The following is a 27,928-nucleotide window of genomic DNA, read 5'->3' as shown; positions in this document are numbered from 1 at the left end:
GAACAAATTGAAGTCATAGTCAGTATTTATTAATTGTTTAGTATCGAATTTAAACTTCTTGCCATTATTTTTATGATAAATCATATGTGCAAAAAAATCGTTTTGAAAAATAACATATTTAATCTGGAAGTTTTACTTTGGATAGTTTTTTATTTAGATTTTCTCATTTTCACTTTTTAAACATAATTAATTTTTGTGGCTCTTTCAGAGTTTGTGGTTCGGCATGGTTGGGTATGTTTGCGACATTGATTGTCAAACTTAAGTTGGCGGCTAGTTGTTCGTGTCTTAATTAATTGTCTTCAGAAGTGCTAATTTTGATGATGTGTTTGTTAGTAATTGAATTGGTCTTTATCTGAGTATTACTTGTTTGCTTAACCTCCAAATTACATCACAAAGTATATAAATGACGTTTGTTCGTGGAAGTTTTTTGTTGTAAAACTACAATATTTGAAATCAAGGTGAGGGAACATTTTTGACTAGGTGATATCATGAAGGTAAGCGATAAAAAGGGAAATTTGCCCAATTCAGCCGATAAAATATCGGTGGATGAAGTTTTTTCTCGAGTTCAATCTTCGTATAACAACTTATCGTTTAAGTATCGCCATCAGTCTAAAGACTTCACCCGACAATTTGCTCACATATATGCAGCTAGACTTAGTAAGATGCGTGACAATCTTATTAAATGTATTGGTCAAAAATGGGGTAAGTTTGCTTGATTATCATTATTACTACTTTGATGAGATTTCATTCTAATAATGTATTAATACTAATTTAAAAAAATCAAAGAAACAAAACCCGTGTTTCAACTTCATTTAACATGTATAAATAGAAAGTACTTTTATAGTTTCAATTTATACACTGTTGTTTTACACTGATTTTGATTTTTTTATTATTGTTTATATCTTGTGATAACACTTAAGATTTTCTCATGGTTTCCCTTGATCCTGCCAGAAAGAGGCTGATGTAATTCTTTTTCTATGCTTGGTGTAGCACAGCTACACATTCCTGATAGAATCTTATGTACAATAACAGTAACAAGTAAAAAAACAGTAACATAATTCTGGAACTAACTGTACTTTTTACATAAATTAGAATAAAGAAGTTTTTTTTTGATCTGCTTCTAATGCAATACATCCTTCCTTTGGCTTTACCTAAAAAAGAATTGCCAGTGATATGTGTAAACTACTTGTAACACGGTTATTTTCATCTTGAAGCATATTTTGTTTCTGGTTTTTAATACAGAGTTTTGCTTGTAAGTGTAGCTATTGTTATTTAATTATAGTCCTTATTATAATTTGGCATTAGTATTACTTGTTTTGTTATTTTTTACAATATGTTACGATATTTATTTTTTATTATAATGTGTAAATTATATTATAGGTTCAAATGTGAGGATAGCACGTTTAATGGATCTTCCTGATATAAATGGTGAGAAATGTGTTGTCATTGGAACTTTGTTTAAACATCAAGAATTGAAACCAAGCATTCTAAAGGAAATTAGTGAAGAGGTAAGTAATATAAATTATATACATAATTGGTGTTAGTTACACTATTAGGTTCTAATTTATTCTTTGTATATGTAAAGTAATTATTGAAAAAATCGCTATTTGTCCAATGTGAGGACATATTAAATTTCAGATTTCAATGGAAATATCCATTTTGATTATTCCTGAATCCATTTTGACTAATTCTGGCATGTATGTATGTGTGTATCTTGCATAACTAAAAAACAATTAGCCGTAGAAAGTTGAAATAAAACTGAGTCTGTTGAATAGGATAAGTTGATTTTGGACTGTTGTAACATCTAGTTTGTGCATCTCCCCCTTTGATTGCAATCGACTGGACCACAAGTGCCCAGAAAAGCCCAAAAAATTTTTCTTAACTGCAGTAATAAGCCTTCATTGAGAGATTTTCAACGATATATCATAAGTGGTTCTTATTTTCATTTGTTCCAGAGTTATAGCCTAATAAAATTTCAATTATGAAATATTTGGATCTTACAAAGGCACATCGGTTCGAATCAGACTTCATATTTTTTTTTATTATTAAATATATTGATTTATTAATAATAAGGAGGAAGGCGACTTTTGGACAGGTGACTTTAGAACTCAGCGTCAAATAATGGGCAGGCAGGAGTAGGTTTCGTGATGAACAAGAAGATATGGAGGAGAGTGGAGTATTTCAAGACGCATAGCGATAGATTGGTTGTAATAAGGATAAAATCAAAACCTAAACCGAAAACGATTGTTAAAGTCTATATGCCTACAAGTGCCCATGATGATGATGTGGTAGAGTGTGTATACGAAGAGATTGATGAAGCAATTAAACACGTAAAAGGAGATGAAAATTTAATAATAGTTGGAGATTGGAATGCAAGCATTGGAAAAGGCAAGGAAGGAAATATAGTGGGTGAATACGGGCTGGGCAAAAGGAATGAAAGAGGGGACCGACTTATAGAGTTTTGCACGAAGTATAATTTAGTAATTGCCAACACCCAATTTAAAAATCATAATAGAAGAATATACACTTGGAGAAAGCCAGGCGATACTGCAAGGTATCAGATAGATTATATCATGGTTAAGCAAAGATTTAGAAATCAACTCGTTGACTGCAAAACTTACCCTGGAACAGACATTGATAGCGACCATAATTTGGTGATAATGAAATGTAGATTGGGGTTTAAAAACCTGAAGAAAAGGTGTCAGATGAATCGGTGGAATTTAGAGAAGCTTGAGGAAGAGGAGGTAAAAGATTTTTGAGGAGGACATCACAAGAGGTCTGAGTAAAAAAGATAAGGTAGAAAATGTAGAAGAAGAATGGGAGAATGTTAAAAAGGAAATTCTTAAATCAGCAGAAGCAAACTTAGGCGGAATAAAGAGAACTGGTAGAAAACCTTGGGTTTCAGACGATATATTGCATCTGATGGATGAACGTAGAAAATATAAGAATGATAGGGATGAAGAAAGTAAAAGGAACTATCGGCAATTAAGAAATGCTATAAACAGGAAGTGCAAACTGGTGAAAGAAGAGTGGATTAAAGAAAAGTGTTCAGAAGTGGAAAGAGAAATGAACATTGGTAAAATAGACGGAGCATACAGGAAAGTTAAGGAAAATTTTGGGATACATAAATTAAAATCTAATAATGTGTTAAACAGAGATGGTACACCAATATATAATACGAAAGGTGAAGTCGATTGATGGGTGGAATATATTGAAGAGTTATACGGAGAAAATGAACTAGAAAATGGTGTTATAGAGGAAGAAGAGGAAGTTGAGGAGGATGAAATGGGAGAAACAATACTGAGATCTGAATTTAAGAGAGCATTAAAAGATTTAAATGGCAGAAAGGCTCCTGGAATAGACGGAATACCTGTAGAATTACTGCGCAGTGCAGGTGAGGAAGCGGTTGATAGATTATACAAACTGGTGTGTAATATTTATGAAAAAGGGGAATTTCCGTCAGACTTCAAAAAAAGTGTTATAGTAATGATATACCAAAAAAAGCAGGGGCAGATAAATGTGAAGAATACAGAACAATTAGTTTAACTAGTCATGCATCAAAAATCTTAACTAGAATTCTATACAGAAGAATTGAGAGGAGAGTGGAGGAAGTATTAGGAGAAGACCAATTTGGTTTCAGGAAAAGTATAGGGACAAGGGAAGCAATTTTAGGCCTTAGATTAATAGTAGAAGGAAGATTAATGAAAAACAAACCAACATACTTGGCGTTTATAGACCTGTTCCCTATCTCCGTTACTTTTTAATCTTTACATGGAACTAGCAGTTAATGATGTTAAAGAACAATTTAGATTCGGGGTAACAGTACAAGGTGAAAAGATAAAGATGCTACGATTGTCTGATGATATAGTAATTCTAGCCGAGAGTAAAAAGGATTTAGAAGAAACAATGAACGGCATAGATGAAGTCCTACGCAAGAACTATCACATGAAAATAAACAAGAACAAAACAAAAGTAATGAAATGCAGTAGAAATAACAAAGATGGACCACTGAATGTGAAAATAGGAAGAGAAAAGATTATGAAGGTAGAAGAATTTTGTTATTTGGGAAGTAGAATTACTACAGATGGACGAAGCAGGAGCGATATAAAATGCTGAATAGCACAAGCGAAACGAGCCTTCAGTAAGAAATATAATTTGTTTACATAAAAAATTAATTTAAATGTCAGGAAAAGATTTTTGAAAGTGTATGTTTGGAGTGTCGCTTTATATGGAAGTGAAACTTGGACGATCGGAGTATCTGAGAAGAAAAGATTAGAAGCTTTTGAAATGTGGTGCTATAGGAGAATGTTAAAAATCAGATGAGTGGATAAAGTGACAAATGAAGAGGTATTGCGGCAAATAGATGGAAGAAGCATTTAGAAAAATATAGTTAAACGAAGAGACAGATTTATAGGCCACATACTAAGGCATCCTGGAATAGTCGCTTTAATATTGGAAGGACAGGTAGAAGGGAAAAATTGTGTAGGCAGGCCATGTTTGGAATATGTAAAACAAATTGTTAGGGATGTAGGATGTAGAGGGTATACTGAAATGAAACGGCTAGCACTAGATAGGGAATCTTGGAGAGCTGCATCAAACCAGTCAAATGACTGAAGACAAAAAAAAAATTAATAATTATTATTAACCTCTGATTAAAAAAAAAAATAAATGCAATACATAATAATAATATAATAACAATAAAAAATATATATAAAAAAATATCAGAAGTAGTTAATGAAATAAAATTTATTGTACTTTCTATTTAAAAAAAAAAGTGTATATATAATTTAATAGGCGTAGAAGGAAGTCATGTGGTGTCCCATTAGATTTTTTGATCAGAATTACAAAAAATCAGAGATCTATACATTGATTCAACTAAAATTTGCAGATCTCTTATAGAGTGGTTTTTGTTTACTATTATGATGACTAATTTACTTGACATATATACATACTATTGAATTTGTTTTGTTTTTTGTCAGTTTTAATTTGCATTTACCCTCTGCAAGTATTATCCATGTCTCAGGCGGGTGGGTACATTTTGCGTTTTTGCATAAGGAATTGGTAATATTAGTTATTTTTTGCTGGGGTCTCAGTTACATGTTCCATTTTCTTGGCTGTTTATTCTGATTGCATAGTTCTGTTGCTTATTGCTTTGTATTTTGTTGAACAAAGAATACCACCATCTCCCAGATAGGTAAAACTCTAAGAGGTATGTACTAGCCTCGTCTCACAGATGGATATTACTTTCTTTGTGAAACTTCTAGTTACTGTCATATTTTCTACCTGTTTTCTTCTTATTAATTATTTATTTTATTCTCTATTTTTTTTTTTAGGTTACAATGAGTTAGTCTAAAAAAATTCTTGATGTATCTGAAAGGACAAAAAAAATTTTCAAAATGGCTGTTTCTTCAGGTGATAAGTGACGATGATTATCAATTTGACAACTCTTATATTCCCGATAAAGACCATTTATCTGAATTATCCGAATCTGATCACGATTCTGATTCAGAAATAGATGTTGACAATATAACTACTGAAAATTTTATAAATGTTGATGCCTGGTTCAAACTAATGACGCCCCAGCAATTGAAGAACCTCCTGAACCATTCCAGGCATTAGAGGTGTCCACTGAAAACATCCTAAATTCGGTTGTAGTGTTAAAGATTCACTACAAACAAATATAATTTACTATGGTAAAAGGAATTTTTTTATCTGGTAATCTGAATCACCCACTGAAGCCAAAGAAAAATGGTAAAAATAAAATGTTAACATGTTTAGGTGCTAAAAAAAATATGGATCAAGTCAACTGTTTGGCGTATGTTTTTTTTTTTACTTATATCATGCAGGTTACAAAGACAAACAAAAAACTTGAAGCACTTGAAGAAAAATAAAAAATGAAAATTTATCTAGTTACAAAAACAGAGATAAAGATGAAATCAAGGCTCTTTTTGGTTTCCTAATTCTGTGTTGTGTTTTCAAATCAAACCATGAATGTTTGTCTTCTGTTTTTCCATTGACACAACTGGGCATCTTATTTTTCGAGGAACAGTGCCATTAAAGCGTTATGAAACACTGTTATTGGGATTACATTTTGATGATTCACCAATTCATGAAGAGCGCCGGAAAACTGATCCTGCTGCAGCAATAAATAATTTATTCAGCACTTTCATAAAGAATTGTGAAGAGTTTATTCAACTAGTTCCCACGTATCCTTAGATGAAATTCTAATTCTGTCTAGAGGAAGATTTAAATTTCGCATGTATATGTCTAAAAAGCTGGCAGATGCAGCATAAAAATGCTTTGCCTTACTAATGCCCACTTGTACTTTTATAATGCTTACTTGTACTCTGCAAAAATAGTGATGGATTTACACTGTCACCAAAAGAAAAAAACTTCAGAAGCCAAAGCAGACAGTAATTCGCCTTTCAAAATGCATATCTGGTAATAATAGAGAAACATTAATACAGACAGTTGGTGTACATTGGTAGGACTCGCTGAAAAATGATATGTATGAGTTTAAATGAAGTGTAGACCTTGTACATTCTCAAGTCAACCATTTCTAAGATGTGTGGTTAATTGAAACCCAACCACCAAAGAACACCGGTGTCCACGATCTTTAATTCAAATCTGTATAAAAATCTTAAGGTTCAAATCCTAGTAAAGGATTTGAACTTAGAACTCTTGACTTCAAAATCAGCTGATTTGCGAAGACACATTCACCACTAGACCAACCTGGTGGGTTGCAAGATCAATGTCTGAGCGCCCCATTATTTCTATTCTACTCAATTAGCAATCAGTTTTGCAAATTATGGGGATCTGTCCAGATACTAATCCAGAGAGAGGTTAAGGTTAGAATTTTGTGAAAAGAGGTTAGGGGTAAAGCACCAAGGTATTGCAATACCAAACCCCACATTGTAGGACATTTGGCCAAATTTATATTTACTCTGAAATATAGTCACAACAGAGACAAACCACCCCACATATTTCATGCTATTAGTAATATGTATGGCAGAGAATCACCTTACAAGATGCACATTCATCTTCAACAGCTGTCTAAGAGTCTGACTCTGATGACTACTAAGATTAGTTTATGGTTTATTTTGAATTTCTGACAATTTGTTATCTTCACTTTTTCTATTGTAAACATCATATGTCAGTATGAAAAAATTGACATTCATTGATCAAGTAAATTATTCAGTCTTACCAAAGTGGTAATAAAAAATATATATGTTATCAAAATAATTCAGATTATTTTCTTTTTTTTTTCTTAGTTACAGCTAGTACCACAGCCGCCAAGATCGCATTTTACATCAGATTCTGATAAATTAATTCTTGAAGATGAATTACAGCGTATTATGTTACTGGGTAATATAGATATTCATTCAGTTGTTACTGGTATTATATGTGCTGTTATGGGAAATGAAGATCAATCAGGGAAATTTCATGTTGAAGATGTTTGCTGGGTTGGTGCACCTGCTCCTACAAGAACATTGTCTTGTGTAGATACTGATAGGTAGTTTTATTTGTGATAAACCTAACAGATGTCATCTTGTTATTGTTAAATTATTATTATAAATATATTTTATACCTGTGTGTATTTTATTATATTACTATTAGTTATACTAATATATGCTATATTAGTATTTTTTTTTTTTTTGTCTTCAGTCATTTGACTGGATTGATGCAGCTCTCCAAGATTCCCTATCTAGTACTAGTCGTTTCATTTCAGTATACCCTCTACATCCTACATCCCTAACAATTTGTTTTACATATTCCAAACGTGGCCTGCCTACACAACTTTTCCCTTCTACCTGTCCTTCCAATATTAAAGCGTATTCCAGGATGCCTTAGTATGTGGCCTATAAGTCTGTCTCTTCTTTTAACTTTATTTTTCCAAATGCTTCTTTCTTCGTCTATTTGCCTCTTCATTTGTCACTTTATCCACCCATCTGATTTTTAACATTCTCCTATAGCACCACATTTCAAAAGCTTCTAATCTTTTCTTCTCAGATACTCTGATTGTCCAAGTTTCACTTCCATATAAAACGACACTCCAAACATATACTTTCAAAAATCTTTTCCTGACATTTAAATTAATTTTTTATGTAAACAAATTATATTTCTTACTGAAGGCTCGTTTCGCTTGTGCTATTTGGCATTTTATATCGCTCCTGCTTCGTCCATCTTTAGTAATTCTACTTCCCAAATAACAAAATTCTTCTACTTCCATAATCTTATCTCCTCCTATTTTCACATTCAGTGGTCCATCTTTGTTATTTCTACTACACTTCATTACTTTTGTTTTGTTCTTGTTTATTTTCATGCGATAGTTCTTGCGTAGGACTTCATCTATGCCGTTCATTGTTTCTTCTAAATCCTTTTTACTCTCTGCTAGAATTACTATATCATCAGACAATCGTAGCATCTTTATCTTTTCACCTTGTACTGTTACCCTGAATCGAAATTGTTCTTTAACATCATTAATTGCTAGTTCCATGTAAAGATTAAAAAGTAACGGAGATAGGGAACAGGTCTATAAACGCCAAGTATGTTGGTTTTTTTTTCTTTAATCTTCCTTCTACTATTAATCCGAGGCCTAAAATTGCTTACCTTGTCCCTATACTTTTCCTGAAACCAAATTGGTCTTCTCCTAACACTTCTTCCATTCTCCTCTCAATTCTTCTGTATAGAATTCTCATTACGATTTTTGATGCATGACTAGTTAAACTAATTGTTCTGTATTCTTCACATTTATCTGCCCCTGCTTTCTTTGGTATCATGACTATAACACTTTTTTTGAAGTCTGACAGAAATTCCCCTTTTTTCAATAATATTACATACCAGTTTGTATAATCTATCAATCGCTTCCTCGCCTGCACTGCGCAGTAATTCTACAGGTATTCCGTCTATTCCAGGAGCATTTCTGCCATTTAAATCGTTTAATGCTCTCTTAAATTCAGATCTCGGTATTGTTTCTCCCATTTCATCCTCCTCAACTTCCTCTTCTTCCTCTATAACACCATTTTCTAATTCATTTCCTCCGTATAACTCTTCAATATTAGTATTATATATAATATATTTTTTCAGCCTCTGCAAAGTACAGAATTAGAGACTGTTACCTTTAATTTTTCATGTTTAAAATATCTTCAGGCCTAAGCCCCTTTAAGTCCCTGCCCTTAAGTCTGCAGTGATGTTTTTTAATAATTTTTATTTTTTACATTTATTAGGACTAGATAGGGAGTCTTGGAGAGCTGCATCAAACCAGTCAAATGACTGAAGATAAAAAAAAAAACATTTACACATTAAATTATAGCTTTTTACTTTTATTTTGTAAAAATTGTTTATTAATTAAAACATTTTAAACATTCAGAACAAATATATGTTAGTCAAGAGAATGAAAATTATTACAATAACTATTAATTTCTAATCTAATCTTTGTATGCCAATTTAAATAATTTAGTAAGGTTGTCCCCATCAAATTCTGTTTGCAAATTTATAAGGGTGAATTTACATTTAAAAAAAAAATAATATTTTTAAAAGCATGATAAATAGAGAAATAAAATACATAAACAATAAACAGGAATTGTATAATGAAATAAATAATATAAAAAAATATATCTATAAAAAATGGGTATCATACGCCATTGATTGATAAAATATAATATACATAAAAAAATATAATCCAGAATTTTTCAATAACAAATATTACTACATTAATACCCAAATATAAAAATAGTTAAAATATTTATTTAAAATACTCTTATACAAATGAAATTATAGATAACTTGATTAACACATATAATGATAAAAAATATAAACCTGATAATCATATAATAAAACATTTAAAATATTACAATGATAAAAAAGTAAAAAATAAATATGATTCTTTCGATATTTATAAAATAAAATGCAACAATTTTGAAAAAAATATATACTAAAACGAATAGGTCCTTTAAAGGTAGATTTAATGAACATTTTAATCATTTAAAAATAAAAAAATAGGTTTTTCAAGGTCAATGAGAAACCTATTTTTAATAATAATAATAATAATAAGAAACCTAATAATTTATGCTTATTTTAAGGATAAATTTGTTATTAGCCTTCTAAATCTGCAAACAAAATTTGATGGGAACATTCTTATTCAAATTAATTTATTTGATATACAAAGATAAGATATTGATAAATTAATAGTTATTGCAATACTTTTCATTCTCTTGACTGAACAAATATTTGTTCTGAATTTTTTTAAATTTTTTTATTAATAAAAGTTACAAAATAAAAGTAAAAAGCTATAATTTAATGTGTAAATGTACAAAAATAAGAATTATTAGAAAAAATCACTGAAGATGGGCTTAGTAGACCTGAAAACATTTTGAACATGAAGAATTAAAGGTAAGTGTGTTCTCTAATTCTGTACTTTACAGAGGCTGAAAAAATATTTTATTATATGTAGTTGTTTTTAAACGTACAGAGGAAAAATAAAGAAAAAAACGGATTATAAAAAATGTAAATTAAATAAATTAATATATTAGTATTCCTCCTCTATGAATCATGAGACCTTGCCGTTGGTGAGGGGGCTTGAGTGCTCAGGGATACAGAGTAGCTGGACCGAAGGTGCAACCATATCGGAGAGGTATCTGTTGAGAGCCAGACTAAGGAATGATTCCTGAAAGAGGGCAGCAGCTCTTTCAGTAGTTGTTAGGGGCGTGAGTCAGGACGACTTAAACGGCTGTATCAACATCACTCAGTCCTCTGAGTACTGCGCAGCTGAAAGCAATGGAAAACTACAGCTGCTTTTTTTCCAAGAAAATGTGGCTCTCTGCATTTTCACATAGCAATAATGGAGGCGCCTTCCTTGGTAAAATATTCCGGAGGTAAAATAGTCCCCCGTTCGGATCTCCGGGTGGGGACTACTAAGGAAGGGGTCACCAGAAAATTGAAAAATAACATTCTACGAGTCGGAGCGTGGAATGTTAGAAGCTTGAAAAAGGTTGGTAGGCTAGAAAATTTAAAAAGGGAAATGGGTAGGACAAATGTGGATATAGTAGGAATTAGTGAGGTTCGGTGGGAAGAGGAAGGCGACTTTTGGTCAGGTGATTTTAGAGTAATTAACTCAGCGTCAAATAATGGGCAGGCAGGAGTAGGTTTCGTGATGAACAAGAAGATATGGAGGAGAGTGGAGTATTTCAAAACGCATAGCGATAGAATCATTGTAATAAGGATAAAATCAAAACCTAAACCGACAACGATTGTTAACGTCTATATGCCTACAAACGCCCATGATGATGATGAGGTAGAGTGTGTATACGAAGAGATTGATGAAGCAATTAAACACGTAAAAGGAGATGAAAATTTAATAATAGTTGGAGATTGGAATGCAAGCATTGGAAAAGGCAAGGAAGGAAATATAGTGGGTGAATACGGGCTGGGCAAAAGGATGAAAGAGGGGACCGACTTATAGAATTTTGCACAAAGTATAATTTAGTAATTGCCAACACCCAATTTAAAAATCATAATAGAAGAATATACACTTGGAAAAAGCAAGGCGATACTGGAAGGTATCAGATAGATTATATCATGGTTAAGCAAAGATTTAGAAATCAACTCGTTGACTGCAAAACTTACCCTGGAGCAGACATTGATAGCGATCATAATTTGGTGATAATGAAATGTAGATTGGGGTTTAAAAACCTGAAGAAAAGGTGTCAGATGAATCGGTGGAATTTAGAGAAGCTTGAGGAAGAGGAGGTAAAGAAGATTTTTGAGGAGGACATCGCAAGAGGTCTGAGTAAAAAAGATAAGGTAGAAAATGTAGAAGAAGAATGGGAGAATGTTAAAAAGGAAATTCTTAAATCAGCAGAAGCAAACTTAGGCGGAATAAAGAGAACCGGTAGAAAACCTTGGGTTTCAGACGATATATTGCAGCTGATGGATGAACGTACAAAATATAAGAATGCTAGTGATGAAGAAAGTAAAAGGAACTATCGGAAATTAAGAAATGCTATAAACAGGAAGTGCAAACTGGTGAAAGAAGAGTGGATTAAAGAAAAGTGTTCAGAAGTGGAAAGAGAAATGAACATTGGTAAAATAGACGGAGCATACAGGAAAGTTAAGGAAAATTTTGGGGTACATAAATTAAAATCTAATAATGTGTTAAACAAAGATGGTACACCAATATATAATACGAAAGGTAAAGTCGATAGATGGGTGGAATATATTGAAGAGTTATACGGAGGAAATGAATTAGAAAATGGTGTTATAGAGGAAGAAGAGGAAGTTGAGGAGGATGAAATGGGAGAAACAATACTGAGATCTGAATTTAAGAGAGCATTAAAAGATTTAAATGGCAGAAAGGCTCCTGGAATAGACGGAATACCTGTAGAATTACTGCGCAGTGCAGGTGAGGAAGCGATTGATAGATTATACAAACTGGTGTGTAATATTTATGAAAATGGGGAATTTCCATCAGACTTCAAAAAAAGTGTTATAGTTATGATACCAAAGAAAGCAGGGGCAGATAAATGTGAAGAATACAGAACAATTAGTTTAACTAGTCATGCATCAAAAATCTTAACTAGAATTTTATACAGAAGAATTGAGAGGAGAGTGGAAGAAGTGTTAGGAGAAGACCAATTTGGTTTCAGGAAAAGTATAGGGGCAAGGGAAGCAATTTTAGGCCTCAGATTAATAGTAGAAGGAAGATTAAAGAAAAACAAACCAACATACTTGTCGTTTATAGACCTAGAAAAGGCTTTCGATAACGTAGACTGGAATAAAATGTTCAGCATTTTAAAAAAATTAGGGTTCAAATACAGAGATAGAAGAACAATTGCTAACATGTACAGGAACCAAACAGCAACAATAACAATTGAAGAACATAAGAAAGAAGCCCTAATAAGAAAGGGAGTCCGACAAGGATGTTCCCTATCTCCGTTACTTTTTAATCTTTACATGGAACTAGCAGTTAATGATGTTAAAGAACAATTTAGATTCGGAGTAACAGTACAAGGTGAAAAGATAAAGATGCTACGATTTGCTGATGATATAGTAATTCTAGCCGAGAGTAAAAAGGATTTAGAAGAAACAATGAACGGCATAGATGAAGTCCTACGCAAGAACTATCTCATGAAAATAAACAAGAAGAAAACAAAAGGTAATGAAATGTAGTAGAAATAACAAAGATGGACCGCTGAATGTGAAAATAGGAGGAGAAAAGATTATGGAGGTAGAAGAATTTTGTTATTTGGGAAGTAAAATTACTAAAGATGGACGAAGCAGGAGCGATATAAAATGCCGAATAGCACAAGCTAAACTAGCCTTCAGTAAGAAATATAATTTGTTTACATCAAAAATTAATTTAAATGTCAGGAAAAGATTTTTGAAAGTGTATGTTTGGAGTGTCGCTTTATATGGAAGTGAAACTTGGACGATCGGAGTATCTGAGAAGAAAAGATTAGAAGCTTTTGAAATGTGGTGCTATAGGAGAATATTAAAAATCAGATGGGTGGATAAAGTGACAAATGAAGAGGTATTGCGGCAAATAGATGAAGAAAGAAGCATTTGGAAAAATATAGTTAAAAGAAGAGACAGACTTATAGGCCACATACTAAGGCATCCTGGAATAGTCGCTTTAATATTAGAAGGACAGGTAGAAGGAAAAAATTGTGTAGGCAGGCCACGTTTGGAGTATGTAAAACAAATTGTTGGGGATGTAGGATGTAGAGGGTATACTGAAATGAAACGACTAGCACTAGATAGGGAATCTTGGAGAGCTGCATCAAACCAGTCAAATGACTGAAGACAAAAAAAAAAAAAAAAAAAAAAATATTAGTATTATATTATTTTACTAGTTATTAATTATTTTTATATTAGAGGAAGGATGATAATTTCATCCCTTACTGTGGTCATTACTGAAGAAATGGTATATCTCAAGTGGGTAATTGAAAATGATATGAAGTAAGGATTTATCCTAGTGGTTGATGTCATTCCCATTTGACTAGTTCCTATAGAATACTGTTGGCATCACTCTTTCAACTAAAAAAAATAAAAAAATTGTAATTCTGAAAGTAATCTAGACTTCTACTTAATTTATTTTATGCTGAAGTTTAATTTATGGCTATGTTATGGCAGAATCACAATGTAACTATCTGGATTAAAATTCGTAAATTACATTTTTTTAAAATAAGCATTATAATTTTATTGATTTCAGGTATTTGGTCATACTGAGTGGTTTGGATATTAGTCAGAATGGTGATTTATTTTCACTTCAGTTAATGATTGATTGGATTACAGGATGGTTGGGAGATGCAGATGATCAGCAAAGACAAGCAAAAATTGCAAGATTAGTTATTGCTGGTGGGTAATTTAGGAGTATAAATATACATTTACTTTCTCAGACATCAGTACTGGAATAATTATTTTTTTTGTTTTAAAAATAAAACCATTCCATTATTAATAAGTACCGTAACTTTTTTTTTGTCTTCAGTCATTTGACTGGTTTGATGCAGCTCTCCAAGATTCCCTATCTAGTGCTAGCCATTTCATTTCAGTATACCCTCTACATCCTACATCCCTAACAATTTGTTTTACATATTCCAAACATGGCCTGCCTACACAATTTTTCCCTTCTACCTGTCCTTCCAATATTAAAGCGACTATTCCAGGATGCCTTAGTATGTGGCCTATAAATCTGTCTCTTCGTTTAACTATATTTTTCCAAATGCTTCCATCTAGTTGCCGCAATACCTCTTCATTTGTCACTTTATCCACTCATCTGATTTTTAACATTCTCCTATAGCACCACATTTCAAAAGCTTCTAATCTTTTCTTCTCAGATACTCCGATCGTCCAAGTTTCACTTCCATATAAAGCGACACTCCAAACATACACTTTCAAAAATCTTTTCCTGACATTTAAATTAATTTTTGATGTAAACAAATTATATTTCTTACTGAAGGCTCGTTTCGCTTGTGCTATTCAGCATTTTATATCGCTCCTGCTTCGTCCATCTTTAGTAATTCAACTTCCCAAATAACAAAATTCTTCTACTTCCATAATCTTTTCTCCTCCTATTTTCACATTCAGTGGTCCATCTTTGTTATTTCTACTACACTTCATTACTTTTGTTTTGTTCTTGTTTATTTTCATGCGATAGTTCTTGCGTAGGACTTCATCTATGCCGTTCATTGTTTCTTCTAAATCCTTTTTACTCTCGGCTAGAATTACTATATCATCAGCAAATCGTAGCATCTTTATCTTTTCACTTTGTACTGTTACCCCAAATCTAAATTGTTCTTTAACATCATTCATTGCTAGTTCCATGCAAAGATTAAAAAGTAACGGAGATAGGGAACATCCTTGTCGGCCTCCCTTTCTTATTACGGCTTCTTTCTTATGTTCTTCAATTGTTACTGTTGCTGTTTGGTTCCTGTACATGTTAGCAATTGTTCTTCTATCTCTGTATTTGAACCCTAATTTTTTTTAAATGCTGAACATTTTATTCCAGTCTACGTTATCGAAAGCCTTTTCTAGGTCTATAAACGACAAGTATGTTGGTTTGTTTTTCTTTAATCTTCCTTCTACTATTAATCTGAGGCCTAAAATTGCTTCCCTTGTCCCTATACTTTTCCTGAAACCAAATTGGTCTTCTCCTAACACTTCTTCCATTCTCCTCTCAATTCTTCTGTATAGAATTCTCATTACGATTTTTGATGCATGACTAGTTAAACTAATTGTTCTGTATTCTTCACATTTATCTGCCCCTGCTTTCTTTGGTATCATAACTATAACACTTTTTTTGAAGTCTGATGGAAATTCCCCTTTTTCATAAATATTACACACCAGTTTGTATAATCTATCAATCGCTTCCTCACCTGCACTGCGCAGTAATTCTACAGGTATTCCGTCTATTCCAGGAGCCTTTCTGCCATTTAAATCTTTTAATGCTCTCTTAAATTCAGATCTCAGTATTGTTTCTCCCATTTCATCCTCCTCAACTTCCTCTTCTTCCTCTATAACACCATTTTCTAGTTCATTTCCTTCGTATAACTCTTCAATATATTCCACCCATCAATCGACTTCACCTTTCGTATTATATATTGGTGTACCATCTTTGTTTAACACATTAGTAGATTTTAATTTATGTACCCCAAAATTTTCCTTAACTTTCCTGTATGCTCCGTCTATTTTACCAATGTTCATTTCTCTTTGCACTTCTGAACACTTTTCTTTAATCCACTCTTCTTTCGCCAGTTTGCACTTCCTGTTTATAGCATTTCTTAATTGCCGATAGTTCCTTTTACTTTCTTCATCACTATCATTCTTATATTTTCTACGTTCATCCATCAGATGCAATATATCGTCTGAAACCCAAGGTTTTCTACCAGTTCTCTTTATTCCGCCTAAGTTTGCTTCTGCTGATTTAAGAATTTCCTTTTTAACATTCTCCCATTCTTCTTCTACATTACCTTTTTTACTCAGACCTCTTGTGATGTCCTCCTCAAAAATCTTTTACCTCCTCTTCCTCAAGCTTCTCTAAATTCCACCGATTCATCTGACACCTTTTCTTCAGGTTTTTAAACCCCAATCTACATTTCATTATCACCAAATTATGGTCGCTATCAATGTCTGTTCCAGGGTAAGTTTTGCAGTCAACTAGTTGATTTCTAAATCTTTGCTTAACCATGATATAATCTATCTGATACCTTGCAGTATCGCCTGGCTTTTTCCAAGTGTATATTCTTCTATTATGATTTTTAAATTGGGTGTTGGCAATTACTAAATTATACTTCGTGCAAAACTCTATAAGTCGGTCCCCTCTTTCATTCCTTTTGCCCAGCCCGTATTCACCCACTATATTTCCTTCCTTGCCTTTTCCAATGCTTACATTCCAATCTCCAACTATTATTAAATTTTCATCTCCTTTTACGTGTTTAATTGCTTCATCAGTCTCTTCGGATACACACTCTACTTCATCATCATCATGGGCGTTTGTAGGCATATAGACGTTAACAATCGTTGTCGGTTTAGGTTTTGATTTTATCCTTATTACAATGATTCTATCGCTATGCGTCTTGAAATACTCCACTCTCCTCCCGATCTTCTTGTTCACATGAAACCTACTCCTGCCTGCCCATTATTTGACGCTGAGTTAATTACTCTAAAATTGCCTGACCAAAAGTCGCCTTCCTCTCCCCACCGAACCTCACTAATTCCTACTATATCCACATTCACCCTATCCATTTCCCTTTTTAAATTTTCTAGCCTACCAACCCTATTTAAGCTTCTAACGTTCCATGCTCCGACTCGTAGAATGTTATTTTTTAGTTTTCTGGTGACCCCTTCCTTAGTAGTCCCCACCCGGAGATCCGAACGGGGGACTATTTTACTTCGGGAATATTTTTCAAGGAAGGCGCCTCCATTTTTGTTAAATGAAAATGCAGAGATCTACATTTTCTTGGAAAAAAACAGCTGTAGTTTTCCATTGTTTTCAGCTGCGCAGTACTCAGAGGACTGAGTGATGTTGATATGGCCGTTTAAGTCATTGTGACTCACGCCCCTAACAACTACTGAAAGAGCTGCTGCCCTCTTTCAGGAATCATTCCTTAGTCTGGCTCTCAACAGATACGTCTCCGATATGGTTGCACCTTCGGTCCAGCTACTCTGTATCCCTGAGCACTCAAGCCCCCTCACCAACGGCAAGGTCTCATGATTCATAGAGGAGGTACCGTGACTTAAACAAGTTTTATTTGGAGAAAAAAATTACCAGTGTGTAAGTAAAGATTTGTTATTAGGTAGTAGGACATTATTTTAGAATTGTTAGTAAGACAGCATTTTATAATTTCTTTAAAAAAGAAAATTCTAAAAAACTTTCACTACTTTACAACTATAACTAGACTTTATTTTACAACAGATAACTAGGGTTATCTGTTTTTGTAAGAGAAAAAATTAATAAAATAAAATCACCTGTAGTTGTTTTCTTTTACTGTAGAAAGCTTATTAATCATCAAATAATAGCAATGATACTAACTTTACATGACAAAACTATTTTTTAATCAAATTGATTCTCAATTTTATGTACAACTCAATTTTACAAAGAAAATTTCTTTAAGATTATACTGGTCTCACAAAAGATTGTTAGTTAAATTACTGATCAATAGTTGGTTTTATCCAGGAAGGGGTAACAGTTCCTGAGTAATGTCATAACCATCTCTTGTTACTATTTGTGTTATTGAAAGAACATTGGTAACATGGGATACATATTGAAATTTATTTATTTGTGTTCATTATTAATATTCATATCACTTTGGTAGGTGTCCACGTATAATTGAGATTCTGCATTTGTGTAAAATGAAGACATTTTAGGAATCAAATCTTACAAGCTAATGCTTAATGATGTGCAGTCTTGCTAGCTAAAAAGTGAATATGATGTTCACTCTGATAATTAATTAAAAGAAACTACGTGTGAATTTAAAAATAACTGAAGTTTTATAGAATGTTTAATTTTTATAATGCAGGAAATTCTGTTCGATCGACTCCTGAAGCAAAAAATAATAAAGTAATACAAACATTGACTATTGAAGAATCCAGCAGTACATTGTCTGCAGTTGAACAACTTGATGAATTTTTGGAACAGCTTGTTGTAAGTAGTTTTCTACTATAGAATTAAATGGAAAAAAAATTTATAGTAAATTAAGTTAGATTTACTTCAGTGGTACTACTTCCTAGCAATACAAAAGTATATAAAGGTTATGTATAAATTAATATTTGTCAAGTAATAAAAATAAACAAAATAATTTGAAAAAGTAAAAGTAAATTGAAACTTTATATAAAAGTTATACATGCATACTTTTATAAATTTTTGACAGTCCCTGCCAAAATAAGTACTTTTTGTAATTTCAGCTTGTCTATTCCCTTTTCTAAGAACAGTGCCAACAAAGTACCTATTTCATTCGTTGACTCAGTCTTTGAGTTCATTGCTTTTGAAGTGTTAAGTAGCCAGTCAGTTCTTGAATTTTGGGAACAGATGAAAATCAGGTGATGACAAATCAGGGCTATAAGGGGAAATGCTAAAAAATCTGCTCCTTAAACTTGTTTACTGCATCCCTAGTGCTAGTGGCGGTGTGAGACTACATGATCATGCAAATAAACAGTCTGCTTGTTAGCATCCCTCACAGTTTATTCTGTATCGCTTTCCTAAGCTTTGTTAATGTTTTACAATAAACATATGCAGATATTGTTGTATCTGGCTTCATAAATTCTGCCAAAAAAATTCCTTTACTCTTGTTCCTAGCCCTAATATCTTTGGCTAGTTGTAATGTTTTTTCTGAATGAAATTTCCCTTTCAAGGTTAATTTAAAAATTTTTTTCATATATCATAAGCCATGATTTTTCCTTTCTTATATTATAAACCATTTTTTTTTAAATTATGCTATTTTTTAAATTATTTTAACACTTAAACTAAGAAAAGATGTTTAAATACAGGCATTTTGTTGTATGTGAAATTTTGAATCACAAAACTAAGAACACACTTGTGTGGAGGCATAGACACATGATGCCTCCACACAACACACACTGTCTCTCTCCCTCCTTCCCATACACACCATACAAAGAGTAAAAGACTTATAATTCATTAACCATTATCATGTGACGCATTTCTTTGTCAGTAAATACAGTAATTTTGTTATCAAAATACTGTTAAAGAGAATTTTGCCAAAATTCTTTAACTTAAGCAATATAAAATTTACTAACTCTCTGTTGTTTCCATTTTACTTCAAATTGATTATTTCTGGTAAATTTTCTGATTTATCAATCTACAGAATTTCAGACATACGACTTGAAGACTGAATGGAAACTGGCTTCATTAGGGAATCGTTTAAAATCAAAATTTACTGATATTTGTATTAAGAACTATACTCTTATTTTTAGGGATACTGATGATATTTTTGTTTCTATACTATTAAAGGAAGAACTACCATTACAGAGTAACTACACAAGAAAAAAAAAGAAGGTTAATGCTATAGTTTTGTTGTTTATCCTTGGAGTATTGAAGCGTTACATAAATGGTCTGCAGTAATATATTTTTGTTTAATTTTTACTTATTGTTCACTATATTACTGAACTATCCAACTAATACAGTTAGCTTTGTAATATATACAGTTTTTGTTTATTGACATTTTTGGTTTTTACAGGAATTTATTACAGTTGATCTCATGCCTGGTGAATTTGATCCAACAAATCACAGTATTCCTCAACAGCCATTACATTATTGCATGTTTCCTAAGGTTTGTATTTGAGTAAAATATTGTAGATTATTTACCTTATATGTTTGTTAAAATTCTTTTACCTCTTTATTTAAAATAATGTAATGACATTATATTTATTGATTAAAAAATTGATAGTTTTATATAGAATAATTAATTCGTTAATAAATAACTTCTAAACAATTTAAATGAGTAATAATGATCTATATGACAAGTCAGACATATGGACTCACACAGAATAACCAGTAAAATATATGTAGGCAGAACAAGTTGAATATTTAGGATTTAGTTTACCATGAGTATTACTGACCATTTAAAAATAAAGATAAAGAACCAATTCTAGTGTTACATAATGTCTCATAAATATTAGAGTATTTTATTTTATATTTTTTTATGTCAATGGTATTGATCATTTATTTTTATCTTTTCAGGCTTCTAAGTTTAATTCACTGAATGGTGTTACAAATCCATATTGTTTTCAAATAGAAGACCGTTTGGTGATAGGAACATCTGGCCAACCGATTACTGATATTTCACTTTATAGTGATCTTACTGATTCATTGAATATATTGGAGAGTACACTAAAATGGGGTCACCTAGCTCCTACAGCACCAGATACTCTAAGTAAGATTTGTTTATATTAAATTAAAGTAGTCTTTATCTAATGATTACTTTATGGTTAATATATTTGATTGCTTGTGTGTATGGTGTAAATTTTTCTTTTGTTTAATGGTCACTTACATTTCAGTCAGTCACAACGGTCTTTTTTTGGTAGTGTATTCTGAGCATAAATTTTTTTGTCAAGGAGCGACCACTGGTAAATATTCCAAATAAAGGAAGTAGCAAGTTATTCCTGAGCTTTCACTCATATACATTATACATGTTTAATTGAAAATAAGTGTATGTGTCAAATTTCAATCTCATTAAAACAAGTTATGTTCATAAGTTATCCCCAAAAAACAGTAAAAGAAAAGAATTGAAATAAACAGTGACTCTGAAGCAAAAATCCTTTTTCATTATTTTAGTATGGAACAGGTAGAAAACATGAAAAAATATCTACCTGCTCTTAAATACCTAATTTTAGTTTTTCACAAAAAATCTTAATTTATTCATCATTATTATTGTCCCTTTCGAAGTACTCTCCTTCAGATATAATACATTTGTGCCAGCGACTTTTTCCAATCTTCAAGCTCCTCTGTTATCTTTTCATGGTTCTTTTTAGCATGGGAAATAGGAAGAAGTCAGGAGGCTATGTGTGATGAAAACAGAGGCTGAGGCATCATAATGGTGTTTTTCGTCAAAAATTCACGAACAAGCAGTGAAGTGTAAACAGGTGGATTATATTACCATGGTACAATTGCCATGAATTGTTTCGGCACAAATCTGGGCGTTTTCTTTGGATTGCTTCATGCAAACTGCGTAGAACTACCAGTTATTACTCCTGACTGACCGTATGACGTGCTGGCAAGAATTCATGATACACTAAACTTTTAAATTGAAGAACACTGCGGATCGAACGTGACAAGCGTTTTTTGGTCTTGGCTCTTCAGGAACCTTCCGTTTGAACCCTTGGGCCTTAGTTTCAACAGCATACCTGTACACTCATGATGCATTACCAGTTACGACATGTTTGAGCAGTGCTCAAACATGGGTTGTCGTTGACTTCATTCAGCAACTCTCCTGTGCAATGTTCATTCACCACTGCTTTTGGTAATTTGCCAATTTTGGAACAAATTTTGCTGCCACATGTTTCATGTCCAAAACACCTGAGAAAGTTGCTTGGCATTAGTCAAATGATATGCCAGCATCATCAGCATCTGTTAATGATTTGGTGATTGCCCATAATCGTTTTCTTTACTTTGTTGACGTTATCATTGATTGCTGATGTGCTGAGACATACAGGGTGTGCTCGTCATCTTCAACGTCTTCAAGGCCCTCTTGGAAATGTTTTTACCACTTGTTTTATTCATAGAATAATTGGTGAAAGTAGCATTCAGCATTTCCAATCTGATGCTGTACTTTATTCCATTCTTAAAGCAAACTTTAACATAAATCTTTGCTCAATTTTTCCACAAGTTAAAAAACGCTGACCTTAGAAAAAGATGTGTAGCCTTTTCAAAAGCCAAAAATAAACTAAGCATCCAGTATGGCTACCAATGTAAATATTAGTTAGGGACAAGTATACCAACAAAAAAAAAAACCTGACAGTTGGACTTAAACAGCATGAAAAATTTTAAAATGTTCCATATTTTTTTTTATTAAACCTTGCAAGTACTTAGAAGAATTACCATACTCATTTATTTACAAAAATCATTGAACAATAAAATTTTATGTTAAATAGCGAATTCCTAATAACAGTGAACTTAGTTTTGATGAATGAGATATTAAAATAAATAATCTTTATAATTTTACTCATTCGTCTTATACAGCTTAACTATTTCTTATAGACCATTATTTTATTAGTAACTCAAAATATTGAAACATGAAAAATAGCTGTAAATGTAACATTCTGTTTAAGTTTTACTGACATCCAATGAAGTTATCTTGATAAATTTACATTTTAAAAGACCACTAAGTTCAATGATATAAGTACCATTCAGATTATCCCAGTGGTTCTTGATTTTTAAGTGTACAGACTCTGTAACGATTTGCAGAAGTTGACAGGTTGCTAACTATTTGAACATCTTTCCCCAATAAATGTTAATAGCATCGTGCAACAAAACTAAAACCAATGTTGTTTAGCTTCAGTGATTTATTGGAATTGTTTTTTTAAATGTGGTTTCAGCAATTGTCACTTTATTTTCCATTTTGCTACTTGAAATATTTGAGGTATAGAGCAAAATCATCATGCTGTTTACCTACCCCTTTTTTTCTTAGTTACTTCTTGGGGCTGGACCTGCTTTAATATGAACGCAGCCTCAAGGAGATTCCAGGGGAATTATTCACCCCTGTACTTTCTCTGCCATTGTTGTACAGATGAGCTTGACCTATATTATGGATACCATATGTGCTATCCCGTACAATCTATAACATAGTTCCCATGATGTTTTATGGGGTAACTACCCTGAATTCTCTCCAGAATGCTTTTTTATCCTCCAGGAACTGGTAGTACATGAACACGTGTGTTCTGCAGTGTCCTTTCCCTACAATAATCTCATACTGCAGAGGGTCTCTACATCCATGCTCACACATATGCTTTAAAACAACTGTGACTGGTAAGGAACTTTATCAATTCATACCCCAATTTCCTGCGTTTATTGTCCAGCCATCTCTGGAGGTTCATCTACCCTTTGTCGGCTGAAACCATTGTTTACCATTATCCTGCCCAAAGTAAAACTACTGCATTGACCCTACTATTATTACATTGACTTTTATTATTTAAATACATTAATCATTTTGTTGAAAATACTTTTTGGTTCAAGTTTATTTGTATTTGTAAATTGTGAATTATTTTTTGTAGGTTGTTATCCGTACTATGATGATGATCCTTTTATATTGGATTCCCAACCTGATATTTATTTTGCTGGAAATCAACCTAAGTTTGAGACTAAAATCATTGATGTTAATTGTAGTAAGTATATTTTAGAACCCAACTGTTGTTTTAATGTTAATTCTAACAATTTTAATTTTGTGATACAATGTAAAATGGTACAAGTTATATCCAGAAAGTAAGTTCCATTTCTAAATATAGATGCTTCAGTGCTGTGATCATGATTCTACAATCACATGCGTGCTGAGTCACCTGATATGTTATGAAGGGATTGATGCCATTTTTATTCAGTTGTCTAATCTGTACACTTCTTACTATGTTTTTTAAAATGTTTAAGGAAATCTAGTTACCCAATGCAAAATTTGGTCTCTGATCTGCTTCTTGAATGCAAGGAACATTAAACTGGTTGATCACTATCAAATTTGCAACGTTTATGGAAAAAGTACAATGAATAATTCCATGATGTGGAGGTGGTTGCAATTATTTAGTGAAGAATGCAAAAACATGCACAATGATGAATGGAGCAGGTAACCAATCTCTTTTCATATGTTTTTCAGAAATTTCACTATCGCTTCTGTCTAAAATTGTTTATGAGAGATTGAATTATCAAAACTATGTGCATTTTAGGTGTCTAAGATGGTCACGGAAAATCACAAAATGAAATAGTTGGGCAACATGTTGGAATTTTTAATTCAAGTGTTAACTACGGAAGAAACATGGTTGTCACACATTACACCTGAAATGAAACTACATTCTACGGAATGTGGCAACACACTTTATTACCCAGAAAGACAAACTCATTGTTTTCCACTTGGAAGATCATGTGTATATTGTTTTGGAGCAATAAAGAGGTTTAGCTTGTTGAATCTCAAGGCTGCACAATCAATAGTGATGTCCATTGCTTAACTGAAAAAATTTCAATGCTATTCTGGCCAAGTAATGTAGCTTACTTCATGACAACACAACTTCACCTTGCTCTATTTTTCTGTTTAGCCTCCAAAACTACCGTAAGGTATTACTTCAAAGGGTATGAATGAATGTAAATAGTTTAGTCTTGTACAGTCTCAGGTCGACCGTTCCTGAGATGTGTGGTTAATTGAAACCCAACCACCAATGAACCCACCGGGTTGGTCTAGTGGTTAACGCATCTTCCCAAATCGGCTGATTTGGAAGTCGAGACTTACAGCGTTCAAGTCCTAGTAAAGCCCAGTTATTTTTACATGGATTTGAATACTAGATCGTGGATACCGGTGTTCTTTGGTGGTTGGGTTTCAATTAACCACACATCTAAACGGTAGGTACCAGAGGCTAAACAGGAAAAAGAAAGAAAGAACCACCAATGAACACTGGTATCCACTATATAGTATTCAAATCTGTATTAAAGTAACTGCTTATATTAGAGTAAATTATCTTCACCTTGCTGCTACAACATAAGTTTCTCATGGCCTTCGACTAAGAATAGTTCAATAATTTTATTCCCCTTACAATCTGAACCTTACACCAAGTGACTATCACCCATTCTTGTATCTTAAAATCTTCCTTTCCTTCCTAGCCAACAGTTCCACCACTATGATGTCAAACAAGTTGTCAGTATGTGACTTGCATCACAGGTGGCATCATTTTATGATAAAGGAATGTAACTTCTGGTGTCCTGCTGTAGTAAGTGCCTCAATAATGAAGGGAACTATGTGAAAAAGTAAAATAAGATTTGTACTTCAGAGCAATAAAAATTTTACATTATAGAATGTTCTTGATCTTTTAATTAGCCCTCTGGAACACTTACTTTCTGGATGATCTTTGGTAAATTTTAATAAGTGATTTTTAAGTGGAGTTCTGGAGGGAATGTGAACCCTATTGGAAAAGTATTTTTCTTTTACTAAAATTTAAATCGATTACTAGTTCGTTATTGTCAATTCAATTTTAAAAAAACTGTTAGCACTTATAGGGCTTTCCTATCATATGGCTAAAGATGCATTCTGGAAAAGCCCTACAACTGTGAATTGTTTCTGATGCATGGCTTGCACACACAACTTAATTTAAAATTATAATTTTATTTAAATGTAATATTTTTTCATTTATTTAATTCAGTGATTCTAACTAAAGTATGCGTGCATACTGTACTTAATTCATGCAGGTGTGGTGGTATTAACCAAACTAATGTAAATTCCCATCTTACAAAGAATAAATTTCACTTGTACAGTTGGCAGGCTGGTATAGCTGTGAGACTAAACACACCAGGTTAGAGTCTAGATCCAGCCAGGCTGAATGAATCCCCTTAAGGTTGTAAATATTATTTATTTATTTAATTCTACTGCTCATCTGTGACGTCAAAGCATAGCAGATGACTTCAACAGCATTTTTTGGTGTGGTGTGATCTTGCAAAATATTTTTTTGCAATGTTATTTTTTAATTGTTAACAAGTGTGCCTAAGAAAAATATGTTGTTAAATAGGTGAAATCTCAATATACTTAGGGTGACCTTGCTCTACAGTCTCACCCCCTTGACCTTTTAAAATTTAATGGCATCAACGCCCCATATACAGAAGTAATCTGACCAAGTAGTTTCCCTTCTAGAGCTATAGCGCTATCTAGATGAGAAAGTAAAGTTTATTATAAATATTCAATGAAGCATTCTGGAATTCTTAGTAGCATTTATTAAAATCTGTATGAGGCTGCAAAAACCACATTTGTTATATAAAGTAATATACTTATATATATATTCATACTGTGCACTGAAATATGAGAGCAAAAGTTAAGTGATATAAATATTATTTTTCAGTTTTAAAATTCATAAAAGTGGTAATGATTGGTATGGTTATTAGCCGCCTAATTACCCACACCATTGGTATGGTAATTTAGCCATTCATTAATGGTTAGTAATTTTTAATAAATTAGCATTTTATTTTTAACTTGAACCTTTCAACTTCTAAGTTTTTTTATGAGAATCTTTTTGGATTTAAAATCTCTCAATTTTTAAAATATTTAATCACTGTAATATTATTTTTATCTACCTAGAATAACCACGTTAACTCAATGTTTTTCAAGTATATAATTTGACTAAGCTATGATGTTGATTTTTTAAGTTAAATTAATTCATTAATTATATTTGAGTTAATATTATTCAAAGTTGTACGTAAAGTTACTTTTATAGGTTATACTTGCATGTTGTATGCAGATTACTTGAGTGGCTACCCAGAGCAGGCTCATGTTTTATTTTGGTTAAGCTGAAGTTTTAAATCAAATAAGTTCAAATTAGAATGTTTCCACTGAGCAAATTATTTTCTCCATTTTGTATTCATTATTTTATTCATATTTCAAGTTTCCAGGGGAAACATGAACTTGGAACATGTTAGCTAGATGGCCATCCACTATCATTATTTTCCTACTGCTACTTTGCCCTCATTGGAATGTAGCAGAACAAACTTCAATTTCATCCTCATTATTAATTTCCATATTGGTTTGTCTTCTTTTTGGTTCTTCCTGGGCTTTGCCTCATCATGTTTCATGTTTATTTTTCCATAAATTCCTTTTTAACATGGTTACATTATATTAATTACTTTTTCAGTTATTTCCAACAAAGTAATCAATCTGATTCATTACAAGATTATTTCTATATTTTTCTTTTTCAATTGACCTATTTTATTTTGATCTTTTCTTTATCATTATCTATTATGTGTTTTTCATATATTTTACAGTATCTTTATTAGGAAAAATATTATAAAATTAAGAGATCCATTTATTGGTCACATCATGTAATCTAAGGAATTTGAAAAAAAAAGTGGATAGCCAAGATGTTGAAGAGAACCATTACAGAGAAATACTAAAACTCTAAACACACATAGAAAGTATTTGGTGATTATGGATTGTAAACCAAAAAAATTGTAATATTTTAGTTTTTGTAACTGTATTAATTCTATTTTTATAGATGATGGTGGTGTTCATAAAACTAGACTGGTATGTGTGCCTCGATTTGCAGACTCAAAGACATTAGCTGTGATTAATTTATCCTCATTAGATTGTTACCCTGTTTCATTTGGTGTCTTTGATGGAAGTGGTTCAGAACCTGATAAGTAGAAATAATTGTTATTTTACAGGCTATACAATTAATGTTACTATTTTATGTGAAGTGTAACTATCAGCCAATAATACTTTATTCCACAGTAAAGTTGAAGTGTTGA

General features: G+C 32.3%; 1 protein-coding gene across 2 annotated transcripts; it reads left to right on the top strand.

Annotated features, from left to right (window-relative positions):
• The first annotated feature begins 140 nt into the window (after positions 1–140).
• LOC142331447 (DNA polymerase delta subunit 2-like) lies at positions 141–27,909 on the top strand. Of its 2 annotated transcripts, XM_075377363.1 has the most exons (9): positions 158–702; positions 1,381–1,508; positions 7,272–7,513; positions 14,210–14,355; positions 18,516–18,640; positions 20,190–20,282; positions 20,693–20,885; positions 23,722–23,832; positions 27,676–27,909. In XM_075377363.1, the coding sequence occupies exons 1-9, from the start codon at positions 489–491 to the stop codon at positions 27,822–27,824; spliced, it is 1,401 nt and encodes a 466-aa protein (XP_075233478.1). In that variant the 5' UTR covers positions 158–488; the 3' UTR covers positions 27,825–27,909. The 2 variants fall into 2 exon arrangements, with proteins under 2 accessions (XP_075233479.1, XP_075233478.1); XM_075377364.1 differs by lacking the exon at positions 20,693–20,885 and having other exon boundaries at positions 141–702; positions 27,676–27,888.
• The last annotated feature ends 19 nt before the right edge of the window (positions 27,910–27,928 follow it).

Source organism: Lycorma delicatula, chromosome 10, assembly GCF_047948215.1.
Source record: "Lycorma delicatula isolate Av1 chromosome 10, ASM4794821v1, whole genome shotgun sequence".
NCBI lineage: Eukaryota > Metazoa > Arthropoda > Insecta > Hemiptera > Fulgoridae > Lycorma > Lycorma delicatula.
The sequence above is the reverse complement of the archived record's forward strand: the minus strand, read 5'-3'. Positions and strand labels throughout refer to the sequence as shown.

Bases quoted from the DNA above. Each gene is read 5' to 3' on its own strand.
- LOC142331447 (XM_075377363.1), top strand. From the start codon at position 489: ATGAAGGTAAGCGATAAAAAGGGAAATTTGCCCAATTCAGCCGATAAA. The intron at 703-1,380 runs GTAAGTTTGCTT...ATTATATTATAG, and splicing joins ATGTATTGGTCAAAAATGGG to GTTCAAATGTGAGGATAGCA. The intron at 7,514-14,209 runs GTAGTTTTATTT...TATTGATTTCAG, and splicing joins TCTTGTGTAGATACTGATAG to GTATTTGGTCATACTGAGTG.